At 38.8% G+C, this 16,756-nt stretch overlaps 1 protein-coding gene across 5 annotated transcripts; it reads left to right on the plus strand.

Moving 5' to 3' along the window:
• Positions 1 to 203: 203 nt before the first annotated feature.
• Positions 204 to 16,250, plus strand: NUDT12 (nudix hydrolase 12). Of its 5 annotated transcripts, none has more exons than XM_041753118.1 (7): positions 204 to 304; positions 4,539 to 4,743; positions 5,296 to 5,882; positions 9,222 to 9,389; positions 10,517 to 10,630; positions 12,884 to 13,083; positions 14,051 to 16,250. In XM_041753118.1, the coding sequence occupies exons 2-7, from the start codon at positions 4,541 to 4,543 to the stop codon at positions 14,159 to 14,161; spliced, it is 1,383 nt and encodes a 460-aa protein (XP_041609052.1). In that variant the 5' UTR covers positions 204 to 304; positions 4,539 to 4,540; the 3' UTR covers positions 14,162 to 16,250. The 5 variants fall into 5 exon arrangements, with proteins under 5 accessions (XP_041609052.1, XP_041609048.1, XP_041609051.1 ...); XM_041753114.1 differs by having other exon boundaries at positions 233 to 304; positions 4,535 to 4,743; XM_041753117.1 differs by having other exon boundaries at positions 256 to 352; positions 4,535 to 4,743.
• The last annotated feature ends 506 nt before the right edge of the window (positions 16,251 to 16,756 follow it).

Raw genomic sequence — 16,756 nt, forward strand, 5'->3', positions numbered from 1 at the left:
TGCACCACGCCTCCCGCGCCTCGGTACGACCGACCGCCGAGATGCGGGACCTCAGCGCCCGCACCTGCCTCCCCGGCCCCTCACGCGTGCTTCCCCCGCCCCGAGGCCCCGCCCCGAGGCCCCGCCCCCTCAGGAGGGCGCACGGTTAGCGACCGCCGAACTACATTTCCCAGAAAACCGTTGGAAAGACGGCGGCCCTCCGCCGGAAGTCGGGAGGCTGCATCCGGCGCCGGGAAGAGCGAGAGCGGGGGTTTTCCGGGTCTTGCGGCTATTTCCTGCTCTGCTCCGGTCTGGTGACCTCTGGGTTAGTAGCGGCGGCGGCGAGTGCGTCGGCGCCCGAGCCCGCCTTGCGGTGGGTGACGGGCTCCCAGCGCCTGTGGGTGTCGCGCCGCCGGCCTCGGGGTGGGGCGCAGCCTGGGGGGGCGGGGCGGGGCGCGGGCGGGAGCTGGGGGCGCGCAGCGCTGGGCTCCCCTCCCCCCACCCTGCCTCCACTTCCGTCCCCCAACACGCCTCCTTCCTCCCCGCCCTCCCCCTCCCTCACTTCACCCCCTCCCCCGCCTCCATCTCCCCCACCCCTTCCCCACCTCCACCCCTTCCCCATCCCCTCCCCCGCCTCCATCTCCTCCACCCTCCCCCATCTTCACCTCCACCCCTCGCCCCCTCCCCCTCCTCCCACCCCTCCCCCACCTCCACCACCCTTCCACTTTCACCCCCGCCCCCATCTGCACCCCCGCTCCCACCCCCACCTCTCCACATCTCCATTCCCCATCTCCACCTCTCCCCCTACCTCCACCACCCTTCCACTTCCACCCCCATCTCGCCGTCCCCCCATCTCTACCTCCACCCCGCTCCCACCCCCACTCCCCCCATCTCCACCTCCCCCCATCTCCACCTCCCACTTCTCCACCCCCGCTCCCACCCCCACTCCCCCCTATCTCCACCTCCCCACCCCCGCTCCCACCCCCACTCCACCTCCCCACCCCCACTCCCCCATCTCCACCTCCCCCCATCTCCACCTCCCACTTCTCCACCCCCACTCCCACCCCCACTCCCCCCTATCTCCACCTCCCACCCCCGCTCCCACCCCCACTCCCCCCTATCTCCACCTCCCCACCTCCACCTCCCCTTCTCCATCCCCACCCCCCCCCCATCTCTACCTCCACCCCCGGGAGGGGGCAGGGGCGCGGCCCGGCCCTGGAGGTGGGGGAGGCCGAGGGCCGCCGCACCTGCAGGTTCACGTTTGAAGGACGGAATCCCCCAGCAGCGACCAGAGAGTAAAGGACGCGAGGAGGAGGGAGAGCCCGGCGTGGCCGCCAAGGACGCGGAGCGCACTGAGCAGGGCCCGTGACCTCCGGGGCCCCGGGCTCCCCAGCGGGGGGAAAGGACGTTTCGGGGCGGCGGGTGTTGCCTTGGGAAAGCCCCTGGCTCCCCCGGGCCACCCCGTCCCACCTTCAGGGCCTTGACCCCGCGGGGACCTGCCCGTGAGAAACGAGGTCAATCCAGGGCGGCGCTGGAGTTCGGGGAGGTGTGACTGCAGAGGACGCCTGTTTCTATCTAGACGGCTTCGCGGCCAAAACAAGGGGGGAAAAAAAGCTACCGGGGACCAGTATTCATTTCCCCCGCCTCCCTCCTGAGAGCCCCGCATGCCTCAGGACCGCCCTGCGGGGCGTGAATCGTCCTCTGGGGGGGACCCTTGCGGCCCGAGGCCTGGGGGAGGGCGAGGAAACCGCTGCGAACCCGGAGCACCCGAGGCCGCAAGACCCTGCCCGAGGCCCGCCTCCCCGAGGAACCGGGGACGTGTGTGGGCAGCTCGGAAGGGAAGGGAGGCCGCCCCCGTGGGCCCGCCGACAGCAGGGGGCCAGGTGCGGTCCCGGGCATCGTGTTTGTACACGAGTCCTCTAGACACCTCGCTGGAAGGCAGTAGGTGCATTGTAGATCGGTAGATCGAAGAACATAAAGTGGTTTTCTAATAGAGAAGTCGCTCCCCTCCCCCAGCTGAAGTTGTGAACGTATTTTCACCATTCCTAGGAGGTTTTGTTTTGGGTTTTTTTTTTTTAAGCCTTTATTTTAATTGCAGTAATGATGGCATACACGTGGTATTAGTTCCAGGTGTACAGAACTGCGGTTCAACAGTCGTATACACTCGAGGGCTCATCCCACCCCCTCCCCTTTGGTGAGTGGTCACATATGACCCTTTTTAGAAGCACTGGAAAGATACAAACTGGAAAGGTGTACACTTCCATCTTTTCAGCCCGTTTTTTTTCCCCTAAATTTTGTTCATACTCCCTCTTCTGTACACTTGATCAGCCAAATTGCAGCGTGAGAACACTCACCTGCTTCTCCCTCTGCCTGTGTCTCTGCCTCTCTCTCTGTCTCTATGAATAAATAAAATCTTTAAAAAAAAAAAAAAAACGTCAAGAAAACGGGAAACTGATTTTATAAAATTCAATATTTCCTTTGAATGTAAACCTGCCAAGGACTGTGAAGGTCTGAGATTTCCCCCTACTTGAAAGCTAGCAAACCAGCCTGCTACAGTTACATGGAGGGTGGCAAAAGATATGAGACTCCTGGGTCAGAGACAAAAAACTTTGTTGTCCATGGTGTAGCAAGCAGCATGAGCTTCATGGTCACGTCAGTTCCCTTACTCCCTAAATCCCACGGGGGAAGCAGAGCAGCCTCTAAAGGGGCCACTAAAGGTGTGGTACATCAATTCTGTTTTTTTTTTATTATTATTATTAGTGAAGTAAAACATCCTATTAGAAAACGTTCATTAGAAATCTGTTACCAAAGATTTAGTGAATTTCCTTCTAGTCATTTTCATATAGACAAAAAAAAAAAGAAAAAAAAAAAAAGACAAGAGACAACAGCAGTCACAGCGTATGGATTACGACCTTTCCTTTTTTTTTTTTTTTTTCTTTTTTTTTTTAAAGATTTCATTTACTCATGAGAGACACAGAGAGAGAGGCAGGCTCCATGTAGGGAGCCCAAAGTGGGACTCTGCCCCAGGATCACGCCCTGAGCCAAAGGCAGCACTAAACTGCTGAGCCAGCCAGGCTGCCCTGGATCTTTCCTTTTTAGCCTCAATATTGCGTAGAATGATGATAGCCTACTTAGAATCCCAAATCAATTTTTTTAATTTTTTTTAATTTTGTTTATTTATTCATGAGACACAGAGAGAGAGAAGCAGAGACACAGGCAGAGGGAGAAGCAGGCTCTGTGCAGGGAGGCCATGCAGGACTTGACCCCGGGTCTCCAGGATCACGCTCTGGACTGAAGGAGGCGCTAAACTATTGAGCCACTCGGGCTGCCCCCCAAATCAATTCTTTTTTTTTTTTTTTAAGATTCTATTTATTCATGAAAGAGAGAGAGAGACACCAGCAGAGAGAGAGAAGCAGGCCTCATGCAGGGAGCCTGATGTGGGACTGGATCCCTGGTCTCCACTGGTCTCCAGGATCACGCCCAGGGCCGAAGGCAGGCGCTGAATCACTGAGCCACTCAGGGATCCCCAAATCAATTCTTAATAGCATTTCACTAAACAAAAATCCATACCTTAAAAAAAAAAAAACAACACTTTGTTCTCCTAGAGAACTTAAGCATGAACCATTTCCGCAAAGAATGGCTCAGTTTGTGCTCTACTACTTTCAATCCATCTTGAGACAACATTCATTAAGAGGTATGAGATTTTCTATATATCTTTTTCCTTACTGAAACAAGCGAGTAATAAAGCAGACAAAGTTAATGGTTTAAAAAGTTTCTTGGATTCAAATTTTGACAAAGTGACCAAATGAACGATGTTCAATAACAGATCCAAAATAAATGGTCGTCTGATTTATGGCCAGGACAGTAACCGCAGTGGAGTGGGACGAACGTTAAGTTCAAGAATGGCGCCAAGTCATCTGGATTATCCACTGGCATAAAAATGTATCTTGCCCCCACTTCACGCTGTGAACAAAAATCAATCCCAGATGGATTGTAGAATTAGTTGTGCAGGGAAACCAATAAATCGCTTTCATGTGAAACTCTGAAGGATCAGCTGTAGGATCATAATTTTCCTAAGGGCAGGCACCTGTTTCTGGTATCGTCGACTCTAAGAGAATACTGGTTGTCATCTGCTAAAAAAAAAAAAAACAACAACAACAACCTGTGACTTGACTTCTGTCTGCTTTAACTCCCCTCATTCCCCTGCTCTATAATGAAATCCCTCTGGTCTAGTTCAGATACCCCCTCCTCTTTATAATGCTTGTTACATGACACTCCTTCTCAAGAGTATGCCCCTCCTTATCTTTATTACCAAAACTCTTTATACATTATATTATACACCCCCCCATGGCGAATTATATTTGAAATGTATATTTAAAACGACTTTGAAATACATGCTGTGATGACAGTTGAGCACTAATTACCTTTTGAAGAGTATATGGCTTTAGAAACCATAACTATCCTAATTACGTGCGCATTCAGGTAATGTTCCATCATTGAATAAACAGCAATTGAAAATGAGAGGGTTTTTTTTTTCTATTTCCCTCTTTTCAAGGAAGAAATGTCTTCTATAAAAAGCCCAAAGCAAGAAATAATTTCCCAGTTTCACTATTCAGCTGCTGAAGGAGACATTGCCAGGTTAACTGTAATCCTCAGTCATTCTCCATCTCTTCTCAATGAAACTTCTGAAAATGGCTGGACTGCTTTAATGTATGCTGCAAGGAATGGGCACCCAGATGTTGTCCAATTTCTACTTGACAAAGGGTAAACATTTTAGGCACTACTACTTGAAGGGCTCTGTGGTTTAACTTCTTATATTTTTCTTGTAGCCATATACCATTGGGCTTGTAATTATTATATAAAAACATAGCATAATATCTAACTAATAGCCTTTAACTTCTTTTTTTGAGGGATAAATATCCTTCATACTTATGGCAAGGAAAGTTTGAGTTAGTCTAATCTTTTTCTCCCAAATAGAAAACATAGATCTACCCACTATGACTGTCAAGAACCCCTTGTAAAAATTTTAATTTCTTCTTGAAACACATAAGATTTACTGCTTTTTTATTTTACAGTTCTCAAAAATGTTAACTATCTACTATCTCTAACTTTTCATCATTTACGATGATTTCTTTTAACTTTCCCACTAGCAAATCTTGTACTAAGAGAAAAAAAATATGCATAATCATTAAAGGAGCAATTGTGCAAAAAAAAAAAAAAAAAAAAAAGGAGCAATTGTGCATCTGGAAATATTTTATTGTGATAAATATGAAAGAAAGTGCTTATTTCCTATTTTATTTTTCTTTTCATCTGTAGGTGTGACAGATCCATTGTCAATAAATCAAGGCAGACTGCACTGGATATTGCTAAATTTTGGGGTTATAAGCATATAGCTAACTTACTAGCTAATGCTAAAAGTGGGATGAAGCCTTGGTTCCTAAGTAATGAAGTGGAAGAATGTGAAAATTATTTTAGCAGGACACTCTTAGACCGAAAAAGTGAAAAAAGAAATAATTCTGACTGGCTACTAGCTAAAGAAAGCCATCCAGCCACAGTTTATATCCTCTTCTCAGATTTAAATCCCTTGGTTACTCTAGGTGGCAATAAAGAAACTTTCCAACAGCCAGAAGTCAGGCTTTGTCAGCTGAACTACACAGATGTAAAAGATTATTTGTCTCAGCCTGAAAAGATCACCTTGATTTTCCTTGGAGTAGAACTTGAAATGAAAAAAGAGTCATTTAATTATGCTGGAGAAGTCCCAAGAGAAGAAGATGGGTTGGTTGCCTGGTTTGCTCTAGGTATAGATTCTGTTGCTGCCGAAGAATTTAAGCAAAGACATGAAAATTGTTATTTTCTTCATCCTCCAATGCCGGCTCTTCTGCAATTGAAAGAAAAAGAAGCTGGTAAGAAAAGAACATGGCTTACTTGTGTTGGAAAGAATACTGTTTTGGGAACCGGTTTGAAGTCACACATACCTTCATTTTATAGAAGGCAAACTTTTTTCAGTAAGCAATATTAGGCTATCTTCATTAGAACTTTGCTAAAGTTCTCACTCTAGGGGACTAGTTGCCAGAGCAGTTAAAACAGTTTTAATCAGCCAAGATTAGTTTCCCCAGAATTAATCCTAATGCAGGCTGGTTTTACTTGATTCTTCAGTTGAATCATTACTGAGCACCTGCTATACACTGAGCATAATGGCAAAGACCTTGACTATTTTGTTTTCTGTGGTTGGGTATGCTAGTTCACACAGGGCCTTATATGCCATGGTTTTTATTTTAAATTCCATTTAAATGTGACCAGACCCATAGTTTAAAAAGAAACAAAAACCCTCACTCTGCCTGCTTTGTAGATCATGAATTGTAGGTAATTGAGTGTGAAGTCAGAGGTCTTGTTAAGAGCGGATTAGAGAGTACAGTATCTCTCAGTTAAGATCTTGCAGTGGATTGGGTTAATGGAGAGAAAGGAAGAATTTGAGATGCTGTAGAGGTAAAACTAATAGGGCTTGATCAGTAGGTTGAGACTATTATAACAGAGAGTGATAGTAACCTGGACTACAGCCTGAATTAAGGTGACCATGGTAGAGATGGAGAAAAGGAAAACATTCAGGGTATATTTTAGAAAAATCATCAGCACCTGCTAATGAATTGGGTATGGGGTATATAATGATGAAGGAAAAGATCAAGTATGGTTGCTAAGTGTGAGACTTTAGTAATTTGGTAGATAGTGATACTGTTTCTTGATAAAACGGGGTGACAAGCAAGGGAAGCAGGACAGAGTTAAATATATCGAGATTTGAATCTTGGTCATGTTGAGTTTTAGAGAAAGATATTAGAATCTGGAACACAGAGGAGAGGTGTGATCTGGAATTACCCCTATGGGAGTCATCAACATGAAGGTGTTATTTAAATCTCAGAAAACTACTGAGATAGAGAGTTGAGAGCAAGCAAGAAGGAAAGCCTCAGAATCATACCCAAATCTTCCTAAATTTTGAGATCAAGTAGAAACAGAGATGCTATCAAAGTTATTGTCCACAGTGTGGCCTGACCACAGGTAAGGGGAAAGGTGCTCATGGAAACCAAGAGAGCAGAGTATTTCAAGGAGGAAGTGGTTAAATACATTGAATGCTGGTGAGAATTTGAGTAAGATAGACAAAGACTTTTTTTTTTTTTAAAGATCTTTCATTTTGGTAATATGAGGCTATTGATGAATTTGATAAGGGGTATCAACGAAGTGGAAGGAATGTAAGGTAAATTATGCTAAATTAAAGTTATTGGAAGGTTAGGAAGGAGTCACTTCTCAATATCCACCTTCCCGTAGGCGATGTGTGGTGGGCCCCTCCAGAGACTGCGTAGATATCTCCTCCCAAAATCTGGATTGGTATGTTTTATTTTCCACATCTATGGAGAAAACCCTGCACTTTTTAAAGAAAACATCTTTTCTTTGTAGCTATATAATTTTAAGATGAAAAGGATCGCTCTCTTTTTTTTTTTTAATTAGAAAACTGAGGTCCTTTTATTTTCTTGTTATATAAACTTACATGGTTAACCTGTTGGTGCCTCAGTTTCCTCCTCCAGAAAAAAAAGGATAATAGTAGTTAAAACCTACATCAAAGGTAGCAAACCTACATCATAGGATTGCCCTAAACATTAAATAAGGTGAGGTGACTCATTGAGCTATGTAAGTATTTTCATTTCACATAAAATAAATTTGTATTCTCTGTCATACATACTGTCCATTTCACACTATCCTCTGTATCAGGTAGTCTAATAGAAATATATTGTTTTTGGATACCTGGGTGGCTGAGTGGTTGAGCATCTGCCCTTGGCTCAGGTCCTGATCCAGGGTCCTGGGACTGAGTCCCACAGTGGGCTTCCCACAGGGAGCCTGCTTCTCCCTCAGCCTATGTCTCTGCCTCTCTCTCTGTGTCTCTCATGAATACATAATATCTTTAAAAATATATATATATATATACACACACACACCTGTTTTGTTCTTCACAAATAAAGATTGAAGGGATCCCTGGGTGGCGCAGCGGTTTGGCGCCTGCCTTTGGCCCAGGGCACGATCCTGGAGACCCGGGATCGAATCCCACATCAGGCTCCCGGTGCATGGAGCCTGCTTCTCCCTCTGCCTGTGTCTCTGCCTCTCTCTCTCTCTCTCTCTCTGTGACTATCATAAATAAATAAAAATTAAAAAAAAAAAAAAGATTGAAGATGATATATATTAAAGATCTTTGCATGATGCTTTGCACATTGTTGGTACTCAATAAATATTAGCTTCTTATTGAAGCAGTTTTGAAAAAGTGTAGATACTTTGCATAAGTTTCATATTGTAAGGTAACGTAGTAGGCAGATATTTAATGTTGCCTATGGTTTGTTGAATTTCGGTATTAAAATGTTTTTGTGTGTGGTTTATTGGTTTTGTTTTTGCAGTTTAAAACATTGTTACTGCTATTTATGGTTATTCTGATTTTTTTTCAAAAATCCTTAAACCAAATAATGTATTTTAGTGACAGCAAATTTGTCAGGCAAATGCCTATTCAGCATTTCTACTTCTCTTGCTTCAATTATAACACTTCTGGTCAGGCCATATTCCTTTTTGATGTAGCAGGCTAAAGGCCAAAGTATATATATTCTAAGATTTATTCTAGTAGGCATTTTTTATGAATAGGGCTAACCATGAATTATAACTTTAGTGTTTTTTTTTTTTTTTTTTTAATATTCTGTGCAGTTTCCAATTGTAAACAGGATGTGTTTCACATATCCTGGTGATACGGACTAGTTGTGGTTTAGTCACCTATGACAGGAGAAAGAAGTTCCTACAGTTTGCTCTGAATATTTTCTTAGGATCCAAGTCTAAATTAGGAAGTGGCTGCATAGTGTATTTTTGTAAAAGTCACTATTGTAAAGTCAGTATTTGTAAAATCACCATACGTTACAATCTTGTATATCCAAAATATAAAAATCATTCTGTAGTAAAAGGCTGAGCTAATATAGTGCATAAGATAGATGTACGAACATCTATCTGAAAGTTTTATTAGTTAAAATTAAAAGTTAAATTTTCATCTGTCATCTGTTGGATTAGATATTTTACTTCAAAAGAAACATTCCTCATAAAAATAAGAATACTAAAATACTTGATCACACAGCTATTCAGAGAATATAGTGTATGCCTTGACTTACAAACATTTTACTTGGATATTACTTATCACAGAACTAAAACTTTTTATACTTCTCTTAAAGGGGTTGTAGCTCAAGCAAGATCAGTTCTTGCCTGGCACAGTCGATATAAGTTCTGCCCAACCTGTGGAAGTGCAACTAAAATTGAAGAAGGTGGCTACAAAAGAGTATGCTTAAAAGAAGACTGCCCTAGCCTCCATGGTGTTCACAATACATCATATCCAAGAGTTGGTAAGCCTTTTCCTTGACAGTAAAATCTCAGCCATCTGGAACCTCGGGAGTAAGACATTCTGGGAAGACAAGATTTTGAGTTGTTGAGAGGTTCACCTTTTCACTAAATAAATAAGAATTAAATAAAATAAGAATTAAATGTAACTGTTCATTAAATAAAATAAGAATTAATGTAACTGTTAAGACTATAAATAGTAAAGTATCATATAGTTCCAGGACTTTTAAGTAAGGGACATTGTGTGTAATTGACCATTTATTAACTCTTGAGTCAATCGATATGAATTTGAATGTGTTAAAATACATGATTTCAAAAGTCTACCCCATTGGGATCTACTTAGTGCAGAGATTAAAAAAAAAACACACAAAAGCCCCCAAAATTCAGTTCCTTTTTGAGGCATCACCAAGGCAGTACAGCCTACAGCTAGCTTTTCATCCTTGCTGCTGTCTTCCTATACCTTCTGTCCTCCTAATTGCTGCTTTGGAGTCTTCTGTAGGTTGGAAATCTGAAAACCTAGTCCTTTAAAACTTGTGGAAAAAATAAGAGGTAAACAGCAATACCTGAGGAAGTCTCCTGAGAGTAAAATGCATGACTTTGTGACACCTGGTTTCACTGCTCAGGAGCCTTTTACATTTGACTCCAGTTCTCAATCATGACCTAGTAAGGAGAATTCACTGCCTTTAATGACTTCTGGGAAATAAACTGTTATTTAATTTAAATTTCATCTTTTTAATGGCTTAAACTTAATCATAGAGCCACATTAGCTTTTAAAAACATTTGTTCAGGATTGGAGTGGAAGGGAGAGGCAAATTCACGTTGGCTACAGTAAAATTTGTATTTTCTTCATGCTGTATAATACCTACTCTAACTTTTTTATAATTAAAAAAATATATGTGCCTAGCATACCATAACTATATAATAAATGTTTCTATTAAGAAGACGACAAAATTAGTCTTCCTTTAGGATACAATATTCTATGCAAGTTCCCTGAAATAAACAGAAACAGAAAGAAACAATCTTAGACCAGAGTCTTGTTCTTATGGGAGATACACCTTTTTATTATGTTATTTGACAGTGAGTCTAAATTATTTTTTCCTATCATTCATTCATCTGATTTTTTTAAAAACAGATCCAGTAGTAATCATGCAAGTTATTCATCCAGATGGGACCAAGTGTCTTTTAGGCAGGCAGAAAAGATTTCCCCCAGGCATGTTTACTTGCCTTGCTGGATTTATTGAACCTGGTAAGCCTTTTCTTAATAACTTTCATAATAACTTTCCTGTAACTTAAAATTTCCAAAAAAAAAAATTTAGATGGCATTTGACAAATTATCATGCTATGACATTTTTAATGGGATATTTTAAAATATTTTCTGTGTATTTTAAGTGATGTGATATTTGTTTTTACTAGTGGGATAATCTTGCCTGTTTTAAAAATTCAGCATTTCTTCTTTCATATATTGCTATTACCCAAAGTATCTGCATGACTTACACCTCACTTCCTTCATTAGACCCAACTATGTTGACTTTTCAAAGAGGCCTTCCCAGACAGCCCCAAATACATTAGTTAGCCTTGTACCCTGCATTCCCAATTCTGTCATCCTGCCTGGCTTTTCACTATAGCGTTCCTTACCGTTTTACATGGTATGTATGTATGTGTGAATGTATCTCGGTATTTATTATCTGATATATGTGTGTATCTGTTTGTCCACTCATTTATTATCTGCTCATATCAGAAAGCAAGTTGCATAAGGGCTAGGACTTTATTTCATTCATCCTTGTAGCCTGCACCCTTACAGCAGTCCCTTGTATGTAGTAGGAGTTAATAAATACCTGTGGAATAAATGATAATTAATACACATGTTTAATTTTAACTTCCAATGTTAATCTGCACTTATAGTAATAGCAGTAAACATACTTTGCACAACACTCTGTTTTGAAGGCTTTCCATATATTGAATCATAGGACCCTCGTACAGCCTCACAAAGTAGGTACTACTTTACAGCAGTTTTACCGATAGGGCATTGAGGTACAAGAGCTGAATAATTTGCCCAAGATCAAGCAGCTAGTCAGTGATAGGGCAGGGGTACAAACCTGGGCATGCTGACTCCATGCTCTTAATCACTATGCTGTTTCTAGGACTCTAGGCTATGTTTTTAACTGCTATAAAACATTTTATTTAAAAATACTCTTCAGAAAAAAAAATACTCCATTCTGCTGTTGAACAATTAGTTTATATCAGTTTTTGCTATTGCAAACAATACTGCAAAGAATACTCTCATACTACTCCTTGTGCACATTTGCAAGAGTTTTTAAGGATATATACCTGAGAGTAGAATCGCTAACTCATGGGATATGAGCATCCTGACCTATTGTAGACATTGCCAAGTTGCTTTCGAAGTGTCCCTACCAGTTTACGCTCTTAACAGCACATGACATGTTCTGTTTTTCCACATCTTTACCAAGTTACAATTTTCATACTTCATAATTTGCCATCCTGATAGGTATGAAAAATAGTGTCATTGTAGTTTTCCATTTTCATTTCTCTCCTAATGGAGCATCTTTTTCAAATGTGTTTTAGGCATCCAATTTTCATTTTCTCTGAATTTTTCATGTTTATATTCTTTGCCTAATTTTGTTTTGGTTCTTCCTTTTTTTTCTCATTATAGGAGTTTTGTGGTATGTATTGTATACTAATCTTTAGCTATGGTCTTGCAGATATCTTAACACTAGTCTAATGACTTAACTTTCCACTCTTTTTTTTTTGGATGAACATAAGTTGTTAATTTTAATATAGGAAATACATCAACCTATTTGAAATAAAAAGCTATATTTAAATAGCAAAATATTCCTAAACTTTCAGATGTACTTAAAAACCATTCCTTGTATTCTAATTCTCAATTCCAACAAATCAGAAATAAAAAGTACACTTCTAGGCATTACTTTATTTTATCATACCTGAGTCAGTAGTCTTCTAGAAGAAAAAAATCATTTAGAAATAAAAAGTACTGTTTCATCTTATGTTAAACTTTTAGTGTTAATGTGGTTTTTAATTCTTTTAAGAAAAGTTATCTGCAATAATTGTTTGACAACATAAAAAATTTTAAGATTTTAGTAAGGAAAAGGCCAACCACTTATAAAAATCTTGGAATGATAATTTATAACTATTTGATGATAATACATAAATGAGATGATATATAAAATAATTGCATAGTGTTTATCTACTAGGTTCTGGATAGTTGTGGGTATTACCATTTTTACACTGTAGCTGAAAAATTTGGACCTTCAAGAAAAGTTTTCTGGCATTTTGATTATGTACTTGGTCATATACTTTAAGAAATGTTTTTTTGGATTCCAGTCTAGTTTTAGGCTTGTGCTTTCTGATTCTTTGAATTGGGTTTCTGTCCAAAGTGATTTCCAAATGTTTGAACTATTCGGAGCACAAAATGTCCAAGGCATGTTCATCAGCTACTTGTTCTTTTGCCCCATTTGATTAGGGGAGACAATAGAAGATGCTGTTCGGAGAGAAGTAGAAGAGGAAAGTGGAGTCAAAGTTGGCCATGTTCAGTATGTCTCTTGTCAGCCATGGCCAATGCCCTCCTCCTTAATGATTGGTTGCTTAGCTGTGGCAGTGTCTACAGAAATTAAAGTTGACAAGAATGAAATAGAGGATGCCCGCTGGTTCACTAGAGAACAGGTAAAGTTCAATTTAATTTCCTTCTTCTATTGATTGTTCTCTGACTGTATCAGTTTGGGCATGCAGCAAGGATACATGTTTTCACCAAGTTGAATGAATGGCTGTGGCCCACCCATCATGCATGGATTGCAGTGTAATTGATGCGTCCTATGTTAACTCATTCTGTGAGATTGTTCGAGTTGATGATTCTGTGCCATTTTCTAATTTCAGATGTCATTCCTTCAGCTTTTCAATGGGCTTAAAATAGGTAAACATGAAATCAAAGATGAGAAACAGGAAGCTTAGTCTTAGACATTTGTATTTTAGTTTATAGCATTAAAAACAAGTAGTTCTCAGAAAATATCAGTGAAAATGCTTAAATTTTTTGAAAAGTTCTTGTTCATTTTAAAATGTACTTAACTAAGGGCAAGAATAACAAAACTATATAACAAAGATACATGCACAAGAACTTTTTTAAAACATCATCCTTCAGTAGTATAATGATAGATAAATTACTTGTCTGTTTTGCTTAACCCAAAGTATTTGTATAGAAAACAAATGGATACACTATTAGTAGTGAAGACCTGAAATCCTTTGTGACTTTGCCTAAACAGAATTTTTATTTTATTTTATGCTCAACTTCAAAAAATAGAAATTAGATGTTTTTTAGAACTTTATAAAAGGGAACCTATTCCAAAAGTTGACTTCACTTTGAAAGTAAGTGTGGAGCGTGTACTTTTCTTGTTCATGTCTTTTTTTTTTCCTTTTGTCATAAGGGAATATGCTTTCTGGAATATTTATTAAAATTGATTCACTAGCTCATTGAATCAACTAAAAATGCACTAAATTTTGCATTTGAACGTGGATGTTGTCACTTGCTATGTTGTTATTCACTGTAAGAGTCGTCACATTTTAATTAAGTTGCATAAGCATAGAAATAGTGTTTCAGTGTTGAAATCCTAATACATTTTATTATGGTGTATTTTAGGTTGTGGATGTTCTGACCAAAGGGAAGCAGCAGGCATTCTTTGTGCCACCGAGCCGAGCTATTGCCCATCAGTTACTCAAACACTGGATTGGAATGAACCCCAATCTCTAAATCAAATAACTAGACTCTGAGTATTACTTGGTTCCTAATAACTTATTCCTCAAGTGAGATTAAAAATATTTAGTGCTTTGGAATGTCACAACACAAAATATCATTTTAGGTTCAGAAATATTTTCGACAGGTACTTTCCATCTTAACCATAGAATTTGTGTTTTTATAAATTATAGCACTGCCTCAGATTTTGTTAAATCCAAGTCTGCCTTCTCCAAACTTTTTCTTTGGTTGTGCTCTGCAATTCTATATCACAAAACCATATTTCTAATAAGAAAAATCATACTGTAAAACATATGTTCTGAAAATGTAAACAAAAATATGTAAACCTGAATTCCCCTCTTGTAAGCATTAGACGAATCACTAAAGTTCTCATTTTAAAAGTTCAGACAAAATTATTTCAACGAATTTAAGCTTTATGTCCAGTCTTTTCCCTACCCTAAAGGTTCTTTCAGGGGTCAGTAGCTGATTTTTGCTCATTTCCCATCGTATTCCACTGGCTTCCTTGTTCCAGCAGTGGTGCTGTTACAGTGTTGCCACATCTATTTTGATCAGTGTTAAGAATTTTCTATGTTAATAACTCTGCCAGTGGTCAGAATACCATGCCTTCACGAAAGAGAGTTTAAGTGAGAGCATACCACTGTGTAGGGAACCTCTTCCTTAAACCTAAAATCAATTAATATGTATAATTATCTGTTATGCTCGAGATTGCTGTTGAGACAAATCAAAATTCTCTTCTTCACTGAAATTAAATATATTTGAAAGGAATTCTCCTCAATGGTCAGATGTTAAATATTTCCCAGATTTACATATTCAGTAAAAACACTGGCTTTATGTCATTTTGTGATAAGGGCTATATCTATCTTAGCAAAAAGTTATGTAATCATTTACTAACAATGTTTATTAAACCCCAATGCAACATTTTGGTTTTTGGCCTTAGCTCAACACATTCTAGGAAGCTTTATAAAAATAAGTGTATCTTAGAACTGAATCAGCAAGATTCAGAGAAAAGTGAAGTGTAGTAATTCACAATTTTACAACATAGAACTGTCATATTTTATAAGGCTAGTTTGAAATTGTTTTAAAAGGTAGTCTATAAATGTATAAATTTATATAATTTGGCTCTTAGTCATTTTATGTGAGAACTGGAAGGGACCTTAAGGATAATATATGTCGTTCAGTGACCTTCTTTTATAGATAAGGAAAACGAAATCCTAAAAGGTAAATTTATTTAATTTAATCCATTAAAGTTAAATCAATTAATTAATCAAAGTCATACAATTACAACTTACCATTCTTCACACAATTGATTGTAGTAACAGTCAAATAACTTAATGTTAACAGTCTGTACTATATAGCCTAGTGCAGGAGTCTCCCTCTAATAGGAAGTAGAAATTAATACTAAAAAAAATAGTAGAATAAATTAAAATAGGGGATAATAACAAATTTACCAAATATTGTTAATTAAAATTTTAGATACTAAAATCATTCAACTTAAATGTGATCATTTTCTTAAATAAAACTTTATTTTACTAATGAACAATGATTCTCATCGTAATTGATGAAAGCTTATTGGTATTATTAGGACTTTAGACAAAATTGACTTGCACTGGACATTTAGATACATAATAAAATTTGAACTACATAAGTATCTAGAAAATTAGGTGCCTTGATTATTATGAAGTGTGATGAGGTTCAGTTTTATTCCAAATTTACTTAAAGAGTCTAAGATTGTATCAAAGTTCTAGGTTTCCATGTTCAGATAATACAGTAAAATGTAAAATATCAACAAAATGTAGTTATAAATTTAGTCTTGGATATTTAATCCTATACTCAGGGAAAATCAGTAAGTAAATTATTGTTATTAATAATCATTCTTAACATTCCTAACCTCTGAGAGGTGAATAAGCTACATATAAATAAAAGGAATCGTAAAGCAATTTTAATGGATCGAGTACCATGAATGTATTCTAATGGAAATGAAGGTAACAATACATTAAAATATGTATCTATTTTCTGTTTTCTGTGTTCTGTATTTTTTTAATGTTTTGATAAATGTCTTCTGAAAAATAAAAAAAGCCAAATTTTAGTCATCCTCCTGTTTATTTTTTTTTTATTTTTTTTTTCATCCTCCTGTTTAATGATGTATAAATAAAAAACATAAAAGCCCTTTTAAATGTAGTCATATCTGGAAGACTTAAATTTCTATTTTCATTCATGTGTGTGTGTATATATATGTATATATGAACAAAAATAAGAGATTTAAGTATATATACATATATATGCATGTATATATTCTTATATATACACATGTTCACATATATACATATATACAGTCAATACTTTTTCATCATCAGATTTGAAGTTACATGTCTAATGTCTCTTTTTTTTATTACTAGTCTCAAATTACCAGTCTTTGCATTTTGAACTTTTCACTGTTCAAAATGAACTTTTCTGTTCATGGAAGGGCTAGAATTAGAAGTGCACATATTTCATTTAGTTGGAAGAAATGATGAAATAACTTTTTCAAAGATCAGATCAGAGATTTGGTTGAAGACAGAAAAGAATGAAACTGCAAAGGGTGAGACCATGAGG

This window comes from Vulpes lagopus, chromosome 4, assembly GCF_018345385.1.
Source record: "Vulpes lagopus strain Blue_001 chromosome 4, ASM1834538v1, whole genome shotgun sequence".
Taxonomy (NCBI): Eukaryota; Metazoa; Chordata; class Mammalia; order Carnivora; family Canidae; genus Vulpes; species Vulpes lagopus.

Excerpts from the sequence above, each read along its gene's own strand:
- NUDT12 (XM_041753118.1), top strand. The coding sequence starts at position 4,541 with ATGTCTTCTATAAAAAGCCCAAAGCAAGAAATAATTTCCCAGTTTCAC. Across the intron at positions 9,390-10,516 it reads TACATCATATCCAAGAGTTG|ATCCAGTAGTAATCATGCAA; the intron begins GTAAGCCTTTTC and ends TTTTAAAAACAG. Across the intron at positions 13,084-14,050 it reads GCTGGTTCACTAGAGAACAG|GTTGTGGATGTTCTGACCAA; the intron begins GTAAAGTTCAAT and ends GGTGTATTTTAG.